Source organism: Talpa europaea, assembly GCF_964194135.1.
Source record: "Talpa europaea genome assembly, chromosome: 4".
NCBI classification, from domain to species: Eukaryota; Metazoa; Chordata; class Mammalia; order Eulipotyphla; family Talpidae; genus Talpa; species Talpa europaea.
The window spans coordinates 133,661,670-133,689,168 of NC_140070.1; the positions used below are offsets into that span (position 1 = coordinate 133,661,670).

Genomic DNA, 27,499 nt, shown 5'->3' on the forward strand with positions numbered 1-27,499 from the left:
CTATAGGTAGGGAAAAAGTTGATTCACTGTTTCACGTAGAGCGTTCATTTCCAGTAATGTCACTCCGGGTGGTTGCTTTGAAAAATATTATGTTCAGTAGTGAGCAAAGAAGTGCTAATTTTGATTTCATATTAAAGTTTTAAATGCATCCAATTATTTTGCCCTTAAAGTTACTAGAAGATTATTGAGCAAACAATGAGTATAGTTTTCTTGTCATTTTTAATGGCTATCATTTTCTTATTTTCCAATAGCTTCTGTTTTTTTTAATTTTGGCTATGTCAAACATAATGAATCAGTTTCCATTTATTAAAGTGAAATTGGAGAGATGTGGGTCAAAGGGTACAAACTTGCAGTTAGACGATGGATAAATTCTGGAGAGCTAATGTACAGCAATGTAATTATAGTCAACAATATTGTATTATATATTTCAGAGTTGCCAAAAGACTAGATCTTAAATTTTCTCATCACATACACACAAAGGAAAGTGATAGTTATGAGACATAGAGGTGTTAATCTACAGTGGTAATCATATTGCAATATATTAATGTATGAAGTCAACACAAATTTCTGAACACTGGAGTAAATTTAAATATACCAATATTAATGCATAATTTTATTTTGTTATTAAAGCCCTTAAAAAAACAAGAAGCAGATAGAAATTATTCTGACCTCATGAATGAACAAAGAAGAAGCAGATAGAAATTATTCAGACCTCATGAATGAACAAGCTAATAGATTTGCATCATTCGTAAGTCAAGACATAAGGACATAATTCCATTTTTACATTTTATTCATTCTTTAAAAGCTTTTCATAAGTCTAAATGTCAGCACTATTCAGTGCCCTTATTTATGAATAACAGAATAGATCAAAGATGTTTATAAAAGAGTCACATTTTTATAAATAAGTATATTTATATACTCCCACTTGATTTCCAGGTCCTACTAAAAATACATACTGTCAGATTTGGGAGAAAAAGAAACACTACTTCCTAAGATATATGTGACAAATCATAATGATGAGATTTATTAAATTGTGATGCTAGTAGTAATTCTTTCAGGATTATCTTTTGTACATCGAGGTATGTTATTATTTGAACTATTTCTATACACTACAAATGTTTCCAGTATAAATATGATAATATTTTAAATAACACAATGTTATAGAAAACTCTTATTTTGCTATACATGAGTTGGGCTCATTTACTTGCAAGTGACAGCAATCTTAATTGCAACCACATGAAACAAAAATGAATTTTATTGACTCATATACTGGGTGAGTGCAGGGATCTCAGACCTGCTACTTGCAAGTATGGCTGAAAATAAAAAGCTAAAATGATATAATCAGCATCCATGTCTTTGTCATTTCCTGACTCAGCTCATTTCTGCTCTTCATTATCACTCAGACCCTTCCTTCGTGGTGCAAGATAGATGCCCACCAATTTTCATCCAAGAAAATATACAAGAGGGCCTCCCCTGGTGGTGCAGGCTGTTGGGTGCAGCGCTGTGAAGCTGTCCGCAGCCTCTGCAGCACCAATTCATCCCCCGCCGGCCGGAGCAACCCACATGGTGCAGCAGACCTCTCCTGTCTCGCCTGCTGCTCCCCTCAGCAGTGTATTTTGTCATTTTGCCTGTTCTGTTTCCCACCCTGTCTTTGGTGAATCCTCTCACCCTCCCGCGCATATGGCCTGTACCCTGGTTCTTGTATAAATATATAAATCTTTAAAAAAAAAATCAGAGTTTTTTTCTTTAAAAAAAGAAAGAATATGCAAGAGTCCTGAATCATGTTATGTGATCCATGTTTAGGGAATGTATTCACCCTGGAACCAAGATGTTTTGGGATGAACCTCCACTTTAGCAATGATCTGGAGCTAAGGAAAGATGGGTTCTAAAGAACAACATGGACAGAGTGGGGGTAAGGGAGGGGAGTGCAGTCTGATCCCTGAAGCAGGTTTCTGGGTCATTACTCTAAGTGTCATAGATATCTTTTGAGTAATTAAAATGAACTCTAGTCCCTGACCTTAAATCTTCGAATGCTTTTTTGAGACTGTGATGAGGGGAAAAATGAAATACTCAGTTCTAACCAGAACCACTGACATTTTTAAAAATGTATTCTAATATTCTATCTAAGTGAGTCAAAGGATAAAATATTTTTTGTTTCACTTTGAAATAGGTTTGAAAATAAGCGTATATGAAAGAAGCCAGGAGAAATACAAATGCTGGATGTTTCACTTTTGTGTGAAATATAGAGGAAACCAAACAAAGGGTCAGATAAAGCCACACTTAATACCCAACCCTGGAAAGATGACCTTGGAACTGAGACATCTGGAGGGGGAGGGGCAGTATGAGAACAAAGTCGGGGGAGCACAGTGAACTATGGTGATGGACTGCGGGTGCGTTGGGGTTGGGTGTGCTATAGTGACTAAGTGGGGGTCCTGCACTTACAAAATATTAACAATGATGTAAGCTGATGGCAGGTCAATGAATAAGTAAGCTTATAAAAAGGAGATTGCCATTTCATTAGATACTATTTTATATTTTGTTATTTGTATTTATTGTATGTTGTGAAGCTGTAGTTCATTTTGGCACTTTCTTCGAAATCTCTTGATGTTATATATTGATGTCAGTGTTTTGTTTCTAAGTATGATGAGTGAAAATAGAAAGAATGAAAATAGTTTCTCATAGATGCTTCTTGGGCATCTAATGTTCAACCTGCGTGTGAGTTTTGGCACGTATGAAAGTTCACCTGCATTTTTCAATTATAGCAGAAGAGTTGTTTGTGTGGGTTGAAAATTGGCAGTACATCATGCTTAGGGCATGTCTGCAGTTGCAAATCTTTACCTGGCTGGCATCTCCAACACGAACAGCAATGGCTCCTAGTTTTTTTAAAAAAGATTTATTTATGCATACAAGAGCTGGGGTACAGGCCAGAGGTACAGGGAGTAAGAGGATTCACCAGAGACAGAGTGGGAAGCAGAATGGGCAGACTGACTAAAATACACTGCTGAGGGGAGCAGCAGGTAAGACAGGAGAGGTCTGGTGCGCCATGCAGGTCAGCTCCCTGGCTGGGGATCGAACTGGTGCTGCAGTGGCAGTGGATAGCTTCATAGTGCTGAGACTTAACCCCTTGAGCCATGAGGGAAACCCAGCCATGGTTCCTGTTTAAAGCAATTTATAAGTCAGATATTCACATGCTGTTTAAACAGGAACTAACCAATCCCACATCCCTTCCTCATGACCCACATTTTCCTCACTCTGTACCTGAATTGAAGAATAGGTAAGAGGAAGATTCTGCTTCCAAAACCTCAGAAAACAAATGAGAGTGTTTCCTCCTGAGTTTGAAAAATGCAAAAACTGAATCATTACATTGATCACTTTATGAAAGAAACTTGATTCTTTTTTAATGATTCCCTAAAAAAGATAGCAAAATGGAGAGGGGAATAAGTGAAAATAAGCTCAACCTGACATGAATTTTTGATGTCATGGCCATATGTATGTTCAGAGCACATCAATTCCCAGGTCCACCATCCTCTTTCGCTCCTTTTCTTTCTTCCTTCCTGCCTCCCCCTTTCTTCTCTCTTCTTTCTCTTTCTCTCTTCTTACATGTTCATACTCAAACTATTTTATTTTTTCATTATCCTTATTTCCAATAGATCAAGAAAGCCAAGCTGAGAGATTGTGTGTAACTTGACAAAATTACCATTTTAGTGATAAAGCCAGAATTCAAATAAAGGTCATTTGAGCTCCATGTAAAATAGGCCAGCATTAAGTGTTGCTCGAAGTGCTTGGGGGAGAAAAAGAAATGATGGCTTCCATTTAACAGCAATACATGAGTTAATCACCTTTATTTCTACATTATTCTTCCAAAAGCTATAATCGTTCTACTAAACCCCGACTTATTTTAGATGCAAAGTGTTGTGTGTGGTGCAATATTTAACTGACGCTTCTGTCTTTCCTACTATTTACTTGAAATGTGGAATTTAAGGAAAATTATATTTTCTACAAAAAAAGGAAGATAGACTGGGTTTCTTCACATGCTTTTAATAGTTTTACTTTTTTTCTGGTTAAAAGATAAAATTACTCTTAATTTGGGTAATTAGATGTTGATATAGCAAATACATAAAGGGGGAAAAAAGATAATAGGACATGCCTATTGTTTTCAAGTTGCGTCAAAACCACCCCTTAGTATTGCTAGACCACTAAGGTTAAATGTCAGCTTGTTTCAGGGGGGATCTGTCCCTAGAGAAAATCGGTGTATACTTAAAAAAATCACAAGGCTTTTGCTAACTTATATTGTCATAAAACTGGGAGATATATGTGGGAATATATTCCAGAAGTGTTAAAGAGGATGGAATTTATCACTTACTGGATTGATAGGGATATACTGATAGGGGTAGAGACCAAAAATTCTAACAGTGATAAATTAGCTCATGTCGCTTGAAGTGCGTTTATAAGTTTACTAGGCTATTGCACTGAATCTTGGATCTTTGGCCACTACATTCAATAGGTTTGAAATGCCTTTTTTTTTTTTTTTTTTGGCATAAGGTAGATATAGGATGCAAAGACGTAGTAAAATATTGTTGGAATGAATTTATCACAAATAGTCTGTAGAACACCAGCTCTGTCTACTCCTATGCCCACCAACTATGTCTGACAAAGGCCAGAAGAAAGTTCTCAATTGACTGTGCTGAGTATTCCATTACTGAAGGGAGCACCAACACTCACAGACAATTGATTGTGTGTTGAATTTCTGCTTTAGTCCATGTATGAAACTGAGATGCGCTGACACTGAAATATATTCTTTGATTTCACTGGTGTTGCCAAAGGAGGTACCTGTTGAAATTTCAATTCAAAATAGACTCTACATTAGTGTAATTAGCTGGTAGCCTCCAGATTCCACAACTTTGGAATCCAAAGCAGACTTCACACCATGACCACCATTTTTGCAGGTTGCTTCCAGGCAATGACTGCTAGATACTAGCCAGTCCAACACAATGTAGAATTCCTCTAATGAACAATCCTTTTCGAGGGCTACCCATCATTCTGACCAAGATGTTCTCAGATCTATTGTACAGTCTAGGACTCTTTCTAGGCAATATTTGTTGCTACTACCTATCCTCTCAGAAGAGTTCGCATCTGTGTCAAGTCTGAATGTTCTCAGTGCCAACTCTGACCACCTCACCCTTTTATATGTCATAGGTGTTTTGCCAGGTAAATCTGTTGCACTTCTAATACTGTGTTGGCTTCTGCTTTTCAAAGACATGAAATGACTCAAAAAGCGGAAAGGAAGAGCTTAAAGTAGTAGGAACCAAAAGAAGTGTTCAACCCTCAGGGACAAAGATTTATCATAAACTGAAACAGGAAAATGTAACAGGGACAAAGGTGACAGGAACAGAGCAGATATCTTTGGTGGTAGTGACTGTGTTCATGAGAAATGTCCAGTTTGGTGGGTGGGTAGCCAGATCTTGACTGAAAACTGTTTCAGTGGTGAGCAGTTGCCTGTCATGTGTTGTTGTTTTTTTTTTTTTTTAAAGAGTTATTTTATTTATTTATGCGCATAAGAACTGGAGTCGAGGCCAGAGTGCTGGGGGTGAGAGGATTCACCAGAGACAGAGTGGGGAGCAGAACAGGTGAATCAACTGAAATACACTGCTGAGGGGAGTGGTGGGAGAGACAGGAAAGATCTGCTGTGCCATGTGGGTCAGCTCCCTGGCTGGGGATCAAACTCGTTGTGCAGTGGCTGGTGTTAGCTTGATAGAGCTGAGACTTTAACCTCTGTGCCACCAAGGAGGCCTGTGTGTCATGTTCTTATGCCTAAGCCAGTTCACTCTGGAGTCTTTTACTGAAGATAAAACCAGCCTACCTTAGAATGATCAGGAAATACTCCTATAGACATATGTTATCTTCTTGCATCTTTCAAGCTATCAAACCTCTTTGAGTCTTTACTATTGTGGTTATTCACTGCAGCAAGGGGAAAATATATATTTTTCAAGGATTTTAGGATATCTCCTCTGAATCACTAATTCTTGTGGATGCCAAAACTACTAATGTACATCAAAGTAGACACGATTGGGTGATAAATCTAATTTTGACCCAAGTTTGAACTGCAATAGGTCCATTAATTCTGAGAATTCATTTTGTTTATTTCCTTAGCTTTGCAATATGTAATTGAAATAGATTTCTTCAGCAACTTGCAAAATACCCATCCACTTTTCTGACCCAAAGAGTGATAGAATGGGCCAGTGGGTATTCCCTTCCCTATCAAGATATACTATCAAAAGCAATGCTGTATATTGGGAGTAAGGCAGAGATTAGTTTACCATAAAAGACTTGAAATGTGCAAGGGTAGTGATACCTATCACATTCCTATTTAATTCATCTGCTTGATACTGATAGATAGTATAGAAATGACTGAATCACTGCTCAGTGTTGCTTTATAAACTATTCCTGTAAGCTACTCACCCAAAGGAACATTTCAGGTTGAAAATATTTTAGAAAAATGTTGCTTTCTTCATGCAGTCAGGGTTATAAACTAGCACTAAATTATATCCAATACAATGCCAACAACCAAGATGAAAGAGAAAATTAAATTTTCAATGATTTAAGAATCAAAAGTAATAGCTTTAAAATAGATTCATTACTCTTACAAATTAGTATAGTATTTCTGTAGGATGATCAGAAATATCATCAAAAGTCTTAAAAATACTCTCATGATTTTATACGAAAAGCCACATCATTATTTATTCTGAAGATACAATATAGTATTTCTAAAAAAAAAAAGTCAGTATGTGCAAAGAAGTTTTTCAACTGTTATTTATAATAGCAAGAAATTGAAAATAGCATAATGGTCAACAATAAGATTGGTAATTTTTATATAACCATAGATCAGCTAATGGTCAGCTAATCATGTAAGAATGTTTACATAAATGAGAAAATGCTTATAGTATCCTATAAAATGAAAGGCAGACATACAACACAACACACAGAATATGATCTACATCACACATAAACAGATACCCACAGGTGTGTAATAATATATATTTAGCTCATATTCTCTATCAATTCATATATATGTATATATATTTATTTGCCTATCGATCTATCCAGCCTATCTATATTGATCAAGGAAGATAAATAGGCTGGCATCAGAGAAGGAATTACATATATTTTATTAAATAAAAATTATATTTTATTCTATCTTTGGGTTCAAACTTTTTCTTTTTTCAAAGACATGATAATAAATAGGGTCTTGAGACCAGAGGCAAAGTCCGAAATATTATGTGGTTACTTATATAACCATTAAAAAATTTAATAAATGTTTGTAGATCACGAGCTATATAAAAGTAAGCTCTGAGGGTCTTTTGTTTATACCTTTTCTATGTAATCAGAAAAATAAAGGTAATATAAATATTTATTGTTTACAAGAGCATGACTAACTGGGAAATGTTTATTTTGACTATCTTCGTCATGTTCTATTACTCTATAGGTGCTACCTGAATTCTAGTATTATTGATTTGTTCATAGAAAAATGTCCCAAATCCAGCATGTTGTAAAAGTCTGGCATATTCTCAATAAATATTGGGTGTGTCAGTCAATCAATCAATCAATCAATTAGGACTGAGTCTTTTATTTATTTTTTTGTTTATTTATTTATTTACTTATTTATTTACTTACTTACTTACTTATACAAGCATTGGGTACAGTCAGAAGCGTGGGAGGGTGAGAGAATTCACCAGAGCCAGAGCGGGGAGCAGAACAGGCAGACTGGCGAAGTACACTGCTGAGGGGAGCAGCGGGCGAGGCAGGAGAGGTCTGCGCACCATGTGGGACCCTCGCCTGGTGGCTGGGGATTGAACTGGTGCTGCAGAGGCCGTGGGCAGCTTCGCAACCCAGAGCTCAACCGCTGTGCCACCGGGGAGGCCCAGGACTGAGTCTTTTTGAACTGTGCATAAATTTAGCTTTTCTTATTACAAAGGCATCATTATTTCACAATTCATTACCACTTTCCAGTAGAAAAGAAAATGAAACAGTTAGATGCCTTAATCTTGTGTATTTGAAGTTCCACATTATTTTTTTTAAGATTTATTTATGCATATAAGAGCTGGGTACAGGCCAGAGATGCGGAGGTGGGGGGTGATAGAACTCGACAGAGACAAAGTGGAGAACAGAACAGGCAGACTGACTGAAACACACTGCTGAGGGAAGCAGCAGGCAAGACATGAGAGGTCTGCTGTGCCATGTGGGTTTCTCCTTGGCTGGCCTGGGGGCAAACTCATGCTGCAGAGACTGTAATTGCTTCATAGTGCGGTGCTTAACCCCTTGGGCCACCAAGGAGGCTCCTGAAGTTCCACATTATTAAAAACACAGATGCAAATGTATTTTTAGTGGGCAAAATTTCAACTTAAGATTAATTCTCAGAGAAAGAGCAGACCTAAGTCAAATATGTACAAAAATAGTTTGACTGTCTTGAACTCACAGGTTTGGTCTTTTTTAGCTACCTTTATTAAAATAAACATAGCCTGTTTTTTAAGAAAATAAATCTTGGGGACCTCCCTGGTGGTGCAGAGGTTAAAGTCGCAGTGTTATCAAGCTATCACCAGGCACTGAGGCATAAGTTTGATCCCCTGCCAGGGAGCTGACCCACTTGGCACAGCAGACCTCTCCTGTCCAGCCCACTGCTCCCCTCAGCAATGTATTTCAGTAAATCCACTTGTTTTGCTCCTTGTTTTGTCTCTGGTGAATCCTCTCACCCCCACACCTCTGGCCTAGGCCCCAGTTCTTATATGGGTAAGTAAATAAAATAAATCTTTTAAAAAGAAAGAAAATAAAGTAAATCTAAGGTCATATTTAAGTGACCTGAGATTGTAATTTTGTAAAATTTGTGCCATGGCAATGCGTGTATAAACTTTAGAAGCTATAAATTATTCTGAGCAAGCTTCATGATGAAATGTCTTTTGAAGCATCTGACACAAAGATGCACATCTTCTCTGTGTCATTGAAAAGAAAAATATATGAGTAGTCTATATTACTCTACTGAAATAATATAAATGAAAAAATATTACAATAAACACCAAGTTTATAATGTGCAAAATTAACTATTCTCTAAGGATATCATTTTCTAAAGGATATTTCTAAACAATAAATTTCTAAAACAGCTTTTTACTGCGTATACTCCCATCTATTCAAAAAACACCTTGCACAACTGTGGTAAATTCATTCTGTGATTTTATATACTGTATTCAGAGCAAAACCAGACATTCATATAAGTTTTGCAAACAGGAAATAACTTGCCCTAGTTAAATCTGAATTATTATACCAGCTACTCTTCCTACAATATTTGACCTTTATATGAAAACCAAAACTCTCAAGTAGGTACAGGGTGTTCACTATTGGCACAAAATTTAAGCCATGAAGCTTGGTATAATAAGGAAAGGCCCTGGAGATGAAATTCACAATGTTTCATGCAATTTCAGAAGACTTATGTGTCACCAAAGGGAAAAAAGCTTGAACAAAAGGTAATTCTTGAACTGGAGTCTAATTCAGTTACTACAGTGCAAAATAGAACTTCTTTTGCTTCCTGATTCTGATTCTAAAGTCCACAGGGATTTCCAAGAAAAGAGGAGAAAATTATTTTGAGCAAAAGAAATTTTCTTTTTAAAGCTTTCTATTATTTGATGAAGTCCATGAGCAAAGAAGGAAAAGCAGGCATTGGAGCAGAGTTCCTAATCTGTCCCACTCCCCTGTCCCTTATCCACCATCCGTTTCCTTCTTGCTCTCCACAGCCTAGTAAGCTCAGTTACTCTTAGACATAGAAATTGAAGTCTTACTCAATAGTAAAAAGATCTTCCAATAACATACTGTATTCTCTAACAACAAAAACAAATGCCTGAAGTGATGGGACTTGCATTTTATGAGGCAGAAATATGTTTAAAAATTAATTTTAAAAAAAGGTAAATATATTACTTAGTGTTTTAGATGTTTAAAGAGTTTAAGTAGGAAAAGGTGGATGCAGGTTATCATAGGCAGGTTTCACACTTAAAATGTGTTAGGTCCTACTGGGAAGTGATGTGTGAGCTGTTTAGTGTTCAGAAATTAGTGTTCAGGAACTTTCCAAGAAATGGAATGTTAGGCCATAATAAGGCCATAATTCTGTCATCTAAAGCATTCTCTGGTACCTACTAGGCACCTACCATATTTATCAGATGAGTAATTATTAAATAAGTGACTTGGGTGAAGGGGAGTTTAAAGAGCTGTATTTGTAGGAACACTACATGGTCTTATATTTAGTCACTGCTTTGAATTTAAAAATTTTTCAAATGTGACATTGAATCATGATGGCAGGAGGAAGGGAAAATAAAAGAAGCAGTACCCCTCAAGCAACTAATTTTTTTAATTGTGTTTTTAAGCATCTCAGTTGTGGTCTTTTCTTTTCTCCTTTTTCTGATTTGTACGGACCCTGCAGGGAGGACCATTCCTGTTCTGATTTTCCTTTTCATTTCTTCCAAGCCCCATGATCTCCTTTGTATTTATTTCACTTAGTTCAATTCTCTCCAGTTCCATGCATGTTGTTGAAAAGGTTAAGGTTTCATCTCTTTTTTAAAATATTTTATTGCTGAATAGATTCCACCATATATCTATATACCACAAATATTGTATTTACTTCTCTCTCATTGGGTGCTTAGTCTTTTCTACAGTGCTTTAAATAATTAGCTTACTATGTCCTAGAAACAATTAACTTGTAGAACTGTGTGTGCTATGAATTTCCTCACTTTATTGCTTAATAATGAATCAGATAAGATATTTACACTGACTTAATAGCACCAGAATCTCCATGACTTAAAACAATGAAGTGTTATCACACTTCACTAGAGAGCTTCACTCTGCTTTATATCACCCTTATTTACATTCCCAAGTTCAAGGTCACTGCAACTCATTCATTCATAAAACACATGCCTCCAACCCGCAGTGACATGGTATCAAGGCTCATAAGACCACCCCCAAGGGTCAGTGATTTGCTAGTAGTCACAGGACTCAGCGTATAGTAGTGATTAATTACAGCAAAAGGATACAAGCAAAATCAGCAAAAGAGCAGCAAAGTCAAAATCCTGAGGACACTAGACAATCCTCCATGAGTCCTGTCCCAGTTGAGACACCCCTGGCATTAATTCCTCTATCAGTAAGTTTGTGGCAGGTGAATTATTCTCTCCCAACGAACTTCAAAAGGATGGGAAGGGAAAAAAAAAAAAATCTCTGTCTTGTATCAGGTACAGAACTAGAAATAGTTGATGGAAACCACTGATAATCGCTATGATAATATTTAATATTTCACTATAGAGGAAAAATAATATCTAAGTAGGCACGGCTAAACTTTGGCCATTATCTTATATGCTGCTAATACATAGTAAATATAAACAATGTTATGATGATTTAGGCAGAAGGGTTCATAAATGCTAAGCTTTTCATATTATTTCCTGGTAAGTTTCTTTGAAGCTTTTGGTTTCTATTTACCTGCACTGACTATCTCCTTTGATTTCATAGTCAACTAAATTATCTCTGGAAATGGTAGTTGTTTGTTTAGTGTTTTTTTTTGTTTTTTTTTTTTGTCCTTCTTCTACCCATCATTATTCTTTTTCCTTGAGAAGTCAGAGATAAATGCCATCTGGACAAAACATTTTATCATCAGATGTTTTAATTTCTCTATCATCTGTTCTGGCAAGATACAGTTTTCTCTCTGTGTTTTTCTTTCCTGTCTTAAGAACAGTCTGATTGTTTTTGGCGTCTTTTCCCCTGCCATCATCTGTTAACACAGAGACAAGCAAACCTGTGGGGGGTTGGCAACGCCTCCATCTGCTGCAGATTCATCACCTTTGCCATGTTTTGTAAATCCCTGCAAAACAATATGGCAGAAGGCAATGAGCTGACTGAGGATGGGTGCCCAGCATGTATGATTAATATTTTCTCATCAAGCCGGGGAGTGTTACTCTGTGTCAGGGAAAGTGGTCTGTTCCTTGACCTCTGGATCCTGCATTGACAGATTCCTTCTTCCACAGGAACGTTCCAGAATCACAAAATTTGCTGATGATATATTCACTCCAGTTTACAACTAGTGAAATAATCCTAAGCTTCCTCCAGGCTCAGTCTTGGCATCTATCCCCACATATGCAGAGTTTATCATGTACTGGACATTTATCATGTTCTGCCAGCAGTTTCTACTGTTATATAAAGACATGGCAACATAATCATCATTTTTTTTAGTATCCTTATTTCATTGTACTTTTTCTTTCATTTTGTGTATTTCTCTCTGTGTTTTTTGATTACCTGTTTCTCGCTTTTGACTTTTCAGCTCTTTACCTTTTGATTTTTCAGCTCTTTTTTCAAGGATGCATTGTTACTGATTGGCAGTAATTTCAGTATGATCCACAATCTATCTAGTATGTCAATGGTTACAAAGCAGCATGGTATTTCTTTCTTATTATGCCTGCATGTACACACATGCTGTGCATATATGTGTGTTTACCTAGATCTCTCTATCAAGTGTGTCCTTTCTTTGGAAATTGTTCAACAACATCATGGAAAGTTTTGTTGCAGTTCAATCCATTCCCACCTTCATAACCGCTAAGACACTGCATGTGAAAAGGATCCTTTGTCCTCAAATCCACTGCCTGCCAGCTCTATTCTCCCTGTTTTTTCAAAGGCTCATGAAAATATCCTTCCATAATGAAGCCTTCTTTAAACTTATATGTGAAGAACTTACTGCCTCCCTGTGTATTTTTAAGTTTGCATGTAAAACTGACAAGAGTATTTTCCCTACTTCTACCTGCAAAAATTTATTTAAACAAATAATAAGCCTTAATCAGCTCTTCCACTGAAGTTATATTTAAAGCAAACACCTTTTTTTGCCACAAATATAACTGCTGAATTAGATATTAACTTGTAGTTCAAATCATTTCATGTCTGCATTTTGTGCTTTTAAATGAGGTTTGGAAAACTGTTATAAAACAGGCAATGTGATTTTTATCTGAAGTTGCCAGGGGTGTTGCTAAGGGAATAAGAAGTTTGCTAAAAGATCATTTCAAAAAGGAAAGTGATTTTAAGTGAGATACCCTAAGTACAAAAAAGTAGCTTCCTGGGAAGGAAAAATTGAGCAAAGATACAAAGATGAAGTGAAATAGGAAACTGCCAGAAATTTAGATGGTAGGCCTTATATTCCCAAGTAGTGTGTCTTTTTAAAAATCTTTCCTTGTGGAGAGAGGGAAAAAAACAAATTTTAGACCAAGGGAATTGAGAGTAAAATGGCAGTCTCTTTGTCATACTCTTAATTAGTTCTTCCTGCTACCTGGAAGAGGAAAAGTTTGGTAAAACAAGAGAAAAGCAACTAGGAATGGGACTTTGAGAATCAAGCAAAATCTAAATATAAACAAAATTGAACTTAATATTTTGAATGTAAATATTAGGATTTAAAACAAAATGAGCGATAACAGGAAAGAAATAAAGCATTTCTTTAAGAAAGCATTTTTCCAAACATTTTTTCCATGTTTTATTTTATTTTAAAGATTTATGTATTTGGTTGCAGGTAAAATTTACCTCTCCAAAATGAGGAATATATATATATATAAAATTAAATATATATAATTAAAATATATATAGTACAGATCATTAAAATATGTTACATATTAATTATATAAATAAATACATATACAAAATGATGATTAAGAAGTAGTTACAGTTTATTAACTGAAGTAGAAAAATAACTTTGAAGCCGGGGGAGAAAGTTCTTTGACATGCAATGTGACTAAGTCAAACAATGCAGAAAAATGAAAGAAAGTATAGATATCAAGAGCTGAATATGTGGGCTTTCAATCCTACAATCACAATTTTATCACTAAAACAAAGACATGGATAAAATAGGTAAAGAGCTGAAGGTAGTATAATTTTTACCTAACTAATTACCAATCAATATTAATATTTTTGCATTTAAATTAATTAAAATGAATGACTATTATTAGACACAGTAAAAGACATTTTTTAGTCCATACCTTCATAAAATATTGGTTCTTTACAGCAACCTTATATTTATTATCTTTTAATTTTTATTACATTTTACAAATGAAGCAATGGAAGCTAATGGATTTTAAATTGTTTGCTCAGCATCATAATTAATGACAAAGAAAACTTTTCAAAATGAAGTAACCTAATCAAAAATCCACATACTTAGCTATTATGCTTGTCTACATTTTATTTTGAACTCAAGCTCTTAAGAAGAAGCAAGGTTCAAACCAATATTAACCCAGTGATCATTAAACAGAAACATATTTGGGAGCAAAGCGAGGATATGCAATAAAACATTATTTTAAATTTGCAAAAAAAAGTAAACTTCATACTTCACTCAGACTAAAAAGAAATTCTATGTAACACTGTACATCTACCTCTAAACATACGCATCATCTTTACCACACATTTTGTTGATGAAACTACCCATACACCCATATAAAGCCACTTCCTCCTTTATAAATCTGGTTCTATTTTTTTCTATTATTTAAGACTATTATCTTAGAAATTTTCCATTATCATTTTTCTTCTCTAGTAGACAGTTTCCATCATCATAAATTAAATACACATACACACACACACACACCCCATATATATATATTTTTTTTTTTCACCATAATAGAAAAAGCTCTCTTCACCCACTCACCTATTTAGGTATTTCCTCAACTCTTTCCTCCTTTGCAACATACCAACAAAGATCTTTCTATTGCAACTAATTGCTACTCTTCTTTTTCTGTTTTTTCTTATACATCTTCTAAACAGGGTTTATCTCCCATCATTATCACCCAAATTACTCTCAATACACAACCAATGACATTAAAAAGAAAGCCATGACTTGTGATCATACCACATTGCAATCACAGTGCAACCTAGATCATCTAAGTTCAAATTATTTTCCTTTCAATTCACTCACTGTCAATTCATCCCGATTAACTCATTCCCTCAAGAAGGCAAGTATTTTTGTTTGTTTTGTTCAATGATAGAGTCACAATGTTCAAAACAGGACCTGGCATTTAGTAATTGCTCAAAAAGAGTTTAATATGCGAATGAACAAGTATATAAATAAAAAATGTGTGACAAAGTTGTTCACTAGGTAGACTTCCAAATATTCATTTGGGAACATGGGTCAAACCACGAAACTATTATATATCTATCATAATTGATTTAACCTGTGATATTCTACAGTAAGTCAATGTTGAAGAAAGTGCCAGTAATGAGATCCATAAGTTGTGTCTCCATAGGTTTCCAATCATAATTTTTGTACTTCACCTACTTTCCACAGTGCATGATAAAACTCAACATGTTAGCCAAGTGATGAAGTGAATAAATACAATTTCATCATTGTAATAAAAATAAAGTTGCTAATATATGTAGCATTGGTGGCATTTTCTTTGGTGAAAAAGGGTTGCTGATGGGAATTGGGGTTTCCTACCTATAATCCGATGTGTTCGATGAAAATGAGCTTATTGAAAAGGAAAAAGGTTATAAAAAAAGAAGCCTATGGAAGTCTGATAAATAGTACACAAGGCTATAAAAAGTAAGATATAGACCTAAAAACAGAATTGTGTATCTGTAGACTGAGCATTGCAAACTTGAGCTTGTACAGAAGACTGAGTGTTGAAAATAAGTGTGGAAGTAAGGGCACAGATGGAACAGAACAGGAAGGCAGTGTGGAACACAGGTTCTAGAATTCCAGGCTCTAAGGCCAGCATCACCATAAGAACAAAATAAACTGTTCACTCTAATAATGATAAATTATTATTTTTTTTTTTTGTGAATGAAGTTTCTCAAATCAGACCACCCCAAGATTCTCAGAGTTGACCTCAAGAAGTTCAGCTCTCCTGTACGGTTTATTTTGAATTGAGGACAATGAAAGCTCTAGAAGATTAAGTCCAGATCTTAACCTTACCTTAATCCTTTCACGTTTTCCTTAATCAAGGAAGAATTAATCACCTTACCTTATGTCTCTTCCTCCCCTAACAAGGAAGAAATGATCACCACTCTTTAGCACCCTTCTCTAAGGTGGTTTCCTAGCCTCTCATCAAGGCATCCCTTATCCTTTACCCCATTCTTTAACTCAGGTTATAGATTTATAGATTCATCTCTTTGTTGATGATGATGGGATGTGCGTGATTATAGTAAACTTGATTTTGCTTCTATTATTAAATTGAATTTCTCCTTTGCTAACACTTGCGATGTTGTTTTGATTCTTCTACCAGGGGATGAAGAGTCTGGAGGGTGGGGGGTCCGGGGGAACATTCCCCTGAGCCTAAAGGATAATGAGGAAATAAGGGAGTACAGGTAAATTTCTTAGCGTGTTGATCTCCCCAAAACAACAATTCTTTATGACATTTAAAGTCCTTTGCCCTTTAAATGCCATGCTATGAAAACTCTTAAGTTTCTAAGATATTCTTGTAATACCTTCAACCGATTTTCTTATTATTAGTTAAAATCTTTATCAAACAGTTTCTAGGATTTTCTCTATTTTTCATCTTTAATTATGGAAGACTCATTTTTTCTTCCTGAAATGACAAGAGTTTACAACCCAGATATGATTATTCTTACTGAGAATTAGTTATAAAAGAATATTATATTTAAAATTTTCATGTAGAACTTAGGACAATGCATTTTTCATTAAGATTTGACTCATCATTAGTATTCTTTCATGACTATAGTGGACAGTCTGAAATAGATGAAATTTGTTTCCCCAGTTAGACATTTTTTTTTATTGAGAAAAGTTAATGCACTCTAATAAAAATCCAACTTCAATTTTTAGCTTTGTCTACCATGAGTAATAGGACCAGCTGAGCTCAGTTCCATCTTTGCCCCAGGCACAGTCTGAATTTAAAATCTTTTGCAATTTCTCATTCTCCTCTTCAAGTGAGAAATGGGTTTGAGGTGTCATAAGAATTTCAAACCTAGAAGAAATGCCTAGTCCAGCATCTGCAGTACCTTATGCACAGTGAAATATTTACCTGAAAAAATCACAAATCACTAATCCCCAAAGACACATTGTGTGTTTTTAGTTTATCAGAATATTCCTATAAGTAGAATATTCAGTTGTCAGTGTATTTTGATTAGTACCTATGGAATTTTACTGTTTTGAGGAATTTTACTTTACCTTTTACAATTTTGCCCCTAAGATAATACAAATTTCAAATAAAACAGTTTGAAATGATACAGATATAATCAATTAACAGAAATTGTAAATTTAACCCCCAGAGCCTCCCCTGGTGGTGCAGGCGGTTGAGCACAGCGCTGTGAAGCTGTCCACAGCCACTACAGCACCCGTTGGATCCCGGCTGGCCGGCGAGGGTCCCACATGGCCTGGCAGACCTCTCCTGTCTCACCCACTGCTCCCCTCAGCAGTGTCTTCAGTCGTCTGCCTGTTCTGCAACCTGCTTTGTCTCTGGTGAATCCTCTCACCCTCCCGTGCATCTGGCCTGTACCCTGGTTCTTGTATAAATAATTAAATAAATCTTTAAAAAAAAAAATTAACCCCCACACAGAAAGAATTAATGATACCTTAAGCATGGTGTCTTATAGCTGATATCTTCACATGAAGACATGAAACATTTGACGCTAAAACAACCTTGCAGTGTTGATATTTTAAAATACCATGGAATATTACTCAGCATTCAAAAAAGATAAACACATGCAATTTGCAGCAACATGGATGGCGCTGGAAGGGATCATGCTCAGCGAAATAAGCCAGAAAGAAAAAGAAAAATACCGGATGGTCTCACTCATAGCAGGAATCTAGAAAACTTAAATAAGGGACCAGGAAAATGAATAACTATAAGAAAGTGAAAATCAAAATCAACAAAAAACTATGAACCAGAGACACTTTTAGGGGGGCAGGGGCGGGAGGGGAAGGATTGGGATCAGAATGGGGGGGCTGCAATTGTATGGGGAATATAAAAATAAAATTTATTATTTAAAAAAAATAAAAATAAAAAAATAAAATAAAATAAAATTTACTTAATACATGAGAGAAACACTCAATAAATTAAATTTAAATATTAGTTATTTGATGGACAACACACATTTTTACTTATTTTTTAAAGATTTATTTATTTATGCATACAAGAGCTGGGGTACAGGCCAGGGATGCGGGGGGATGAGAGGATTCACCAGAGACAGAGTGGGGAACAGAACAGGCAGACTGATGAAATACTCAGCTGAAGGGAGTAGCTGGCAAGACAGGAGAGGTCTGCTGCGCCATGTGGGCTTCTCTCTGGCCTGATTGCTTAACCCCTTACGCCACCAGGGAGGCCCAGCACATTTTTAGAATCCAAATATTTTATATCTAATTTTGCCTTCTAGAAATCTCAGTTCATTGTAGGGATTTGCAATTTTGATTATTTATGACAGACACTGCTACAAAGTCCTTGTACATTGAATATTGAATAGCTATTACTATGACTTTAAAAATTTCTGGAGCTGTTTGGTAGTTTTGATACATGGTAATAATGAGACCAATTTGATGGGTAACAGACAGATATAATGTGGTTCTAACAATTGCTTTTTGATCATGGAACAATTGGAAATAGCCAGAAAAGCATTAATACAACTTGACAGCATAAAATGAATTTTTCATTCATTAATGATTATAAATGCCATACGGAAGTTTTCTTTGCTAGAACAGATTATACTATTACAATTGCATGCTACCAACAATAAGTAAGTTTCCACAAAGCCTGGCTTATATGACTGTGCTTAAAATTCTAAATGACTGCATAAAAGTGAAGTAAAGATCATCATAAGAAACACACTATTAACTTCGGGAAAATCAGATGTTATATTGACTCTTCATTATGTAAAGTCAATTAGCCGTATCAGCAGTACTGACTTAAAGAGTAAGTGCATACGGGTTTGAGAAGGTGTGGCTGTATTACTGGAAGGCCTTAGCAAATTTTGAGTTTGAATAAAGTCCTAAATTTGTTTTTTCTTAATATTAACAGTCAAATTATATTAATATTATAACTGTTGTCATCAAGAGAGCTTCTGAGGATCTTTGTAAATGAAATTAAATGCTCTATCTCCTATGGTAAATGATTGATAAACATTTGTTGAGCAAACTAAAGTTAATTTTCATTAACGACCAATGTAGAAAAGTTAATCCAATGTTTTATAATTCCTTATATTAGTGGAAAGCCCAGTAATTATTAATATTGCATTTTATTTCAATTCAGATGACCTGATACACAGTTGGTAGTAATTGTGCCAAGGATGATTGTGGGAGTGCAATGCTGTGACAATGTGCTTCTCCTTTATGAACAACACAGTTTACATTTCCCCATCAGAATTTCAAGCATTTCTCCACATTTCAGATTTATATTTAAGAACTGCACCTTTATCAGGAGTTCAATACTTCCTTCATCAGCTTTCTGGTGTTCTCCATCTGATTCTTATTTGTTTGACTTAACACAAAGACCCTCCTGCTTCCCTCTGCTCCCCAGAAGTTGTATGTATCAGAATGGATAAATTACAGTATAGAAATAATTAAAGCAAAATGTAAACAACTGTTGAATTGGGGTAAGGTATAGATGGGAATTTTTTTGTAATATCCTTATATAGTCTTACAACTATTGGTTTATGTTTAAAACCATAACAAAGAGAAATTTATAGAAAAGCAGAGATGATCATTCATTTTGCAGAGTTCTAATTCACAGAACTATTCATGGTCATTATGGCGCCCATAATTCTGGGCAACATCTTTCCTCCTGCTCCAAGTCTTGTCTTTCCCAGCATGATTCACCCAGCAGGCTCCATCTTTCTCAACTTAGGACCTCTCCATTCTCCCAGAGAAATACTGTCATCAAGTTTGAAGTGAAGGCAATGAGAGTCTCTCATTGTTGCCACTTAGGTCCTCACTGCACAGAAGCAGATTGCTGCAACAAAACCCCAGTGACTGGGAGGCCAAACCCAAAGACTTCTGTTTCTCAGAGTTTTGGATGTTGAGTTTAATGTCCACATGCCAGACAATTTGCTATCTGTTGGAGTTCTCTTCTTGGCTTGCAATTGGCATCTTTCTTGCTGTATCCTTACAAGACAGAGACAGAGAAGTCCCTGAACTCTTCCTTTTATAAGGACACTAATCTCATCATGGGGACTCTATCCTTATCTAAACTTAATTACTTCCCCAAGATCTCACTTGCAAACACCATCACATTGTGGGATAGGACTTCATAGGATTCCTTTTATTTTGGGGGCAGGGGAGTTTGGGAGGACGCTACACAGACATCTACTCCATGGTATGAATCATCTGTATATGTGCTGATACTTATATAGCAAACATCAGATCACACTTACATGACTAATTCAATCATTTTTATTTCTGGCATTTTCATGTGTACTTGATCTAAAACTGGAGGAATAAGGAAATATGATCTTTCCCTTGTTCAAATTTTAGAGATTTTAAATTCAATTTAAAGTCACTCCTTTGATTTTTCTCAGTTTATCTAAATCTAGCATCTATCTATCTATCTATCTATCTATCTATCTATCTATCTATCTATCTATCTATCTATCTATCTTTCTATCTATCTATCATTGTGTGTATATGACCAGTTCTCACACATTAACAAAAACTGTGCAACCCTTTTCTAATAAAAAAAAATACAGAACTACTGTGGGGTTTCTGGGGTTAAGTGGTATTTTTGCAGTCTTGATACTAATTCAGTTTGTTAATTTGCTAATTTGAGATAACTGCATCTGCCAACATAACTTTGCATCACTGTATCACTATATTATTATTATCAGTACCATAATATTGAGACACCCTTAAGTCTTGACACTTTATCGTATTTCTTAAAAGGCATTGCAGGGACTCCTGGCGGCATGGCACAAAGGGTTGAGATGCAATCTATGAAGCTATCTGCAGCATGAGTTCGATCCCTGCCCAGGGAGCTACCCACATTGCACAGCAAACCTCTCCTGACTCGCCCGCTGCTCCCCACAGCAGTGTGTTTCACTCAGTCTGTCTTTTCTGTTCCCCACTCTGTCTCTGGCGAATCTCCTCTCTGGTGAATCCCCCACACCTCTGGCCTGCACCCCAGCTGTTGTATGCATAAATAAATCTAAAAAAAAAAAGGCAATGCAGTTGTATTGATCATGCATGAAAAGTATAATATTTGCTTTTTAGCTACATGATTATTTAAGAAAACATATTATATATTCTTCAGTGTGGAAGTATATCACAAAAAAATTCAATGAACCTAGTGATGGTTTGTTTAATAGACGGTTCTTAGAAAGTAAGACATTCACTGTTATAATTTTTCTCAACAAAATTTAAAAAAAAAAAACAAAGCTAAGCATCATCCACCATAAATTAGCAGTAAATGCTATGCTCTTCTAAATTATCACCAGCTCAAACATAGCCACAATTTTTCAGTTTCATTTGGTGGCCTTCAGATTTTCCCTAGGTTGGGTCCTTGCCTGTTGCTTTGTCTGTGGTTATGTGTATTGCTGCTAAGGAGTCAACATTGATACATTGCTATAAAGTAAACTTAAACATTTATTCAGATTTCACTAGTCCATCCTCTGATTCCCCTTTTTGTTCCAGAATTCAAATTGAGGATTCCATATTGCATTTATTCATCATGTCTCATTAGCCTCCTCTGGCCTATGGCATTTCTCAGATTTCATTGTTTTTGATGAACTTGAAGTTTTTAAGTTCTGATCAGGTAGGTTGTGTCTCACTTTGCATTTATCTGATGTCTTTCTCATTATCATAGAGGTGTTTTGGAGTTTGGAGCAACAATCAACATAGAGATGAAATGCCTTTCTGATGACATGTAGCAGTAGCAGACACACAACATCAACCTAATAACATCAGTGATGGTAAACTCAGTCACTTGGTTAAAGTACTGCTTGCCAGGTTTCTTCTCTCCTTATTCTATTTTCCATTTCCATATTTTTTCATTCCATATTCTATATTGGGACCAAATCATTAAGTTCTGCCCATATTCAAGGTTTAAGATTAAACTCTCCCTACTGGAGGCTCTGGTGATCTCTAGCTATATACTAGTTATCTAACTGGTTATCTCAGCTAACATATATGAGTGTATACTAGTATATTAGTTTTCTACTGCTGCCATAACAAAATTACACAGATTGAGTGAACTTAACAAGCAAAATGTATGTTCTCACAGTTCTGGAGAGTAGAAGTCCAAGATGAAGGTTCGAGCAGGGTTGGTTTCCTCTAAAGCATCTCTCCTTGGCTTCAGAAGGGAACCCTGTCCTGGATGCCTCTGCCATAATTGTCCCTCTAGGTTCACACGTCCCTGAGGCACTTTCTGTTGCTGCTGAGGTTTTGTTTTCTGTTTTGTTTTTTTTTTCTTACAAAGACTGGATTAGGCTTCTACACTAAAGGCCTCATTTTAATTTAATCAATTACCAGAAAGTACCACACAAAAATAAATTGGCCTTAGATTATTGGGGCTGAAAGTAATTGAGAACCAGCGGATACCAACAAAATTTCTTTCCTATTCCTAATTGCCTAAAAATAAATAATAAATCTTTGCGTTATAAACTTACATTTATTTATCAAGGAAAATTCCCTTTATAAAAATATTTATACTGCAGGAAGAGAGCAACCCCAGAAATATTTATCACCTGAAACTTATTTGAATGACAACACTACTTTTATTTACCCTACATTTCTTCCCCTCAGTTTCCATAAATTTCCTCACCTCCACAGAAACTCAAAATGCCCTTTTCCCTTTGTTTAGCCTAAGAGGGCAGGTAAACGTCAATCATCTGAAGCCTACCTTACATTTTCCCTTTTGTACTCCCAGGTAAGTATATGTTACTTCTGCCCACACCCATTCAGTCTCTTAATGGTATGGTTCTCAGAATGATAAAGAGATTTTTTTTTTTACTTCCTTTCTAAAATCACCTCTTCAAAGGCCTATCCCTAAATAGTCACTCTCTGAGATACTGTAAGATAAGGCTTCAGTACATGAATTTTGAAGTGACATAGTCCAAAACTATATATCCATCTACCTATCTATTAATTATTTGGATTCTGTAAGAAAAATATGTTCTTTATTTATTCAACCTTTCATAAAGTGAATTGTTACTTTATTACTTTGGATTTCAACCCAATACTAAATTATTTATTTTTTTGCTTAATTTTTTCTAGTTTAGGAGCTCTTTCAGATTGGCTCCACTCATTGTTTAAAAAATTTTGTATAGGTCCTCCCCTGGTGGTGCAGCGGTTGAGCGCTGGTTTGCGAGGCTGCCTGCAGCTTCTGCAGCGTCAGTTCGATCCCCGGCCACCAGCGAGAGTCCCACAAGAAAAAAAAAAAAAAATTGTATATACTCATTGTTTAAAAATAATTTTGAAAACCTTGAATGTGACGGTCCAAGTTCATCTTGTATTTCCCATGCTCCGGTTTGGTATTTTTTCATAGAAACCCTAGTTTCTTTTTGTGCAAAATATCACTTCTTATCACTCTGATCACATTTGACCTTTTTTTTTTGGGGGGTGAGGGTATCTGATTCTGTATCTTCAAAGCAGCCAGGCAATTCCTGCTGTCATTTTCTTTTTTTTTTTTTTAAAGAAAGTGATTGCCTTATTTATTTTTTTTAAAGATTCATTTATTTATTTATACAAGCACTGGGTACAGTCAGAAGTGTGGGAGGATGAGAGAATTCACCAGAGCCAGAGGGGAGAGCAGAGCAGGCAGACTGACGAAGTACACTGCTGAGGGGAGCAGCGGGCGGCAGGAGAGGTCTACGAGCCATGTGGGACCCTCACCCAGCGGCCTGGGATCGAACCGGCGCTGCAGAGGCTGTGGGCAGCTTCGCAACCCAGCGCTCAACCACTGTGCCACCTGGGAGGCCCTGCTGTCATTTTCTTAGTAATCAGAAATACTTAAAATCACATTGTTGAGTTTGTACACATTAATTTATAGTCTGTGTTCATATAAAGAGCACACGCATTCAGACAGAAAAAAAATTGTCTGTCTTGGTCTCCACAGTTTCAGTACTCTTAAGAGTACCTGTCATCATCAATACTGACAAGTAATAAATATTTTAGGGTCATTTGAGTCTGGGTAAGTAAAACAGAGTAGGGAGGCTGTTGAGAATCAGGCCCCAGACATGACCAGGCATGTCTACCTCCAGGAAGGCACTGAAACAAAGCAATCTACCACAGATGACCCAGGATTGAAATTCAACCATTCATTGCTTTCATCTGATTTGCATGTTATTATACCAATGGGAACTCCACAGACTTTTATCTTAATTTGCATAATGGGCCACAAATCAAAGCCTGGTGGACTTCTAACCTTAATTTACATAGCTGATCAGAGTGAAGAGTATCCCACTTTTTCTATGCAAATACAAGCCTGATCTCATCCAGTCGGCTCAGAACACAATATAGTACTTTGGGATAAAATTATAAATTTTGGCTTTCCAGGTGATATAAGTATATATTTAAGTTTAAAATAAACTGGAATATTTTCCAAAGTGGCTGGGTAGTTCGGCATATACCCCAGCAATGTATGCTGGTGTCTGTTGGTTTGTGCTTTTGCCAGAGTGTGGTTTTTTTTTTTTTTCATATTAGTTATTTTAACAAATGTGGAATTGTATCCCATTAATTTACATTAAGATAATACCTTCCTGGATTAGGGTTAATTCTATATCCAATAATTGATGTTCCTACAAGAAAGGAGAGATTTGGAGACAGGCCTTGTGACCATCCAGGCAGAGAGCCTAATTATGCTGCAATGCCAGGGGCCTCCAGACACTGTAAAAAGAAACAAAAGATTATTCTCTAAAGCCCTCAGAGTAGAGGTGGTCCTGCCAAAACCTTGAGTCTGGACTTACTGCTGCTAGAACTGAGAGAAAAAACACCTGTTTGTGGGACTTTGTTATGACAGCCCGAGGAAACAAATACGGGAGAGTTCTCAAGTATGATGTTAATTGCAGTTTTTTCCTGATATTTTTATCAGTATGAGGGAGTATTTTTTTTCCTATTCATAGTTTGAGCAGTGTTTTATTATTACTATTAGCTAGTGAGTGGATAATTCTGTCAGGTGTTTTACTGCCTTTATTAAGAAGGCCATGCAGTTTTTCTCTTCTATTAATATGGTAAATTATAAAGTTTTTCATGTTGTGCATACATTGAACAAGTCTTATGTTCTAGGTTCCTATACATTTGATTATAATGTATTATTATATTTATAGACTGCTGGATTCAATTTACTATTTTTTAAAACATTGGTTCATCTATATCTATAAAGCTTATTAGTGTAATATTGTCACTAGTGTAATATTATTTATGTGATGGCTAGTTTTGTTGTATGGGTTAATGCTAGTCTTATGAAATGAGCTGGAGATCTGATTTTTAGGGATGTTACTAAGATGCTGAGAGAGGAAGGTCCTTGCTTTACACCTGAGAGGAGCGTCTAACAGTTAACCTGCACCAAGTCCGACTTATGGGGTGAAACTGAAGCACCCCTTGAACACTGGAGACCATCACAGACTCCACAAGGGGACACAGAGGAGATTCATGCTTCATTGAGCAAGAAATAGTGGGAGTCACCTGCAGACTACAGGCCCAGGATTGGGGATACAGGCAGCAGGGATCAGCCAGGGACCCTGGGAAAGGAAGAACAGAAACACATTCACTCTTGAAAAAGAGAAACCCATCTGGAGGAACTGAGTTTCCTGCGTAGGTTGGGTCTCTGCTAAGAAAAGGTTGCAATTCACCTTCCCCACCCTTTGGGGCTAGTGCTGACCTCACAGAGCACACTGGTAACATACAGACTGCAGCCCTAGAGAGAAGGCAGAGAAGCGGTCAGTTACCACCAGGAACAGGCCCGCCCATTCCCTGCTAACTCAGCAAGTGCAAGGTAAAGTTTCAGGGCCTACGGAAGCCAGCAACGGCCACCACACACTAAATCAGATGGACCCACAGCACCACCTACGAGAGAATACAAAGTTTTAACTCTTTAAGTTACTCTCACGGATATTAAAACAACAGACAGAAAACTGCCTGCCTGAAAACCAGTAGATTCAGCCCCCACGTCCTGGGGAAGCATCTCCTGGTCAAGACCCCTGAGGCTCACCGTGCAGGGCCCCATGGAGTCCACTGGCCTGGAGGGCCTCAGAGGGGGCGAGGGAGCACAGGGTGCCAAGGGCCAGAGTGCACTTCCCAGTGACCCGCTTCCTCATGGAGGTAGGCGTCAAGCTGGGCCTGAGGTCCATTCCCATTGCCACGGCCTGCACCATTTACCATAAGTTCTTCTGTGAGGCCAACCTGGACACTTATGACCCCTATTTGGTAGCCTTGGCTTCCCTTTACTTGGCTGGCAAAGTGGAAGAGCAGCACCTGCACATTCGGGACATCATAAATGTGGCCAACACGTACTTCCACCCCAGCAGCGAGCCTTTGCAGCTGGATTCCCGCTTCTGGGAGCTCCGGGACAGCATCGTCCAGTGCGAGCTACTGGTGCTGAGAGTTCTGCAGTTCCAAGTCTCCTGCCAGCATCCGCATAGATATCTGCTCCACTACCTGATTTCCCTCAAGAACTGGCTGAATCGGTACAGCTGGCAGCAGGCCCCCATTTCTGTCACTGCCTGGGCACTGCTGCGGGACAGCTACCATGGGGGGCTGTGCCTCCACTTTTGGGCTCAGCACATAGCCGAGGCGGTGCTCTACCTGGCCCTGCAGGCTTATGGGATCAAGGTGCCTGCTGAGGAGCATGCAGAGAAGTCGTGGTGGCAGGTGTTTAGTGAGGACCTCACCAAGCCCGTCATGGATAACATTGTGTCTGATCTCATTCAGATTTACACCATGGACACAGAGCTCCCCTAAGGCTCTGGCCCAGATCTACCCAAAGAGAAGCAAGATCTCCCAGTCCCCAGGCAATCAGTTGGGAGATTGGGAGGTTTGTGTTGCTGGAAGCTGACTTCTGCAGAGACAACATGCGGCGGTTTGAGTCGCACGCTTTCCTGTGTCTGGCAGTCAGATACAAAGGGTGGCAGAAGCTGCCTTCAGCGGGCCGGCTAACTGCATGCACCTGATCTGAGGCACCTGGGCCTGCTTTGGCTCTTTCAGAGCCACTGACTAGAATTGATGTGACATCACTGGAAGGAGCATCAAAAGCAAGATAGGATTGCAACACGATTTTTTAAGCCAAATTTATACCAAGTATGAAATGTGCAACATCGAAACCTATTTTGTGTAACAAAAGGCTACAATTCAACAGTAAAAAGTGGGGATTTTGAAGTAGCAAAATGGGAAAACAAATACAGTGCATAACAACTTTAAGGGTGTATAATACTTGTATTAATATCTGTGGGAGGCCTGGTGGTGGGTGAGATGTGGTAACATACAGTGGAGATGCTGTGAGTCACAGCAGTGTTGTAGACCATTGTAACCTCAATAAAATATATATACAACAAAAAGCAGAGAAGGAAAATAAATCAATACTCC

General features: G+C 37.0%; 1 protein-coding gene across 1 annotated transcript in view; it reads left to right on the plus strand.

Moving 5' to 3' along the window:
- LOC311170363 (cyclin-Q-like) overlaps nucleotides 1–26,878 on the plus strand; it is a gene marked incomplete at both ends in the record, with an annotated part of 38,894 nt that extends 12,016 nt beyond the window's left edge. The window contains 2 exons of the mRNA XM_084232728.1: nucleotides 26,137–26,788; nucleotides 26,849–26,878. Of these exons, the coding sequence (XP_084088854.1) occupies nucleotides 26,137–26,788; nucleotides 26,849–26,878 (682 nt within the window). The remainder of the gene's footprint in view (nucleotides 1–26,136; nucleotides 26,789–26,848) is intronic.
- Nucleotides 26,879–27,499: the final 621 nt, after the last annotated feature.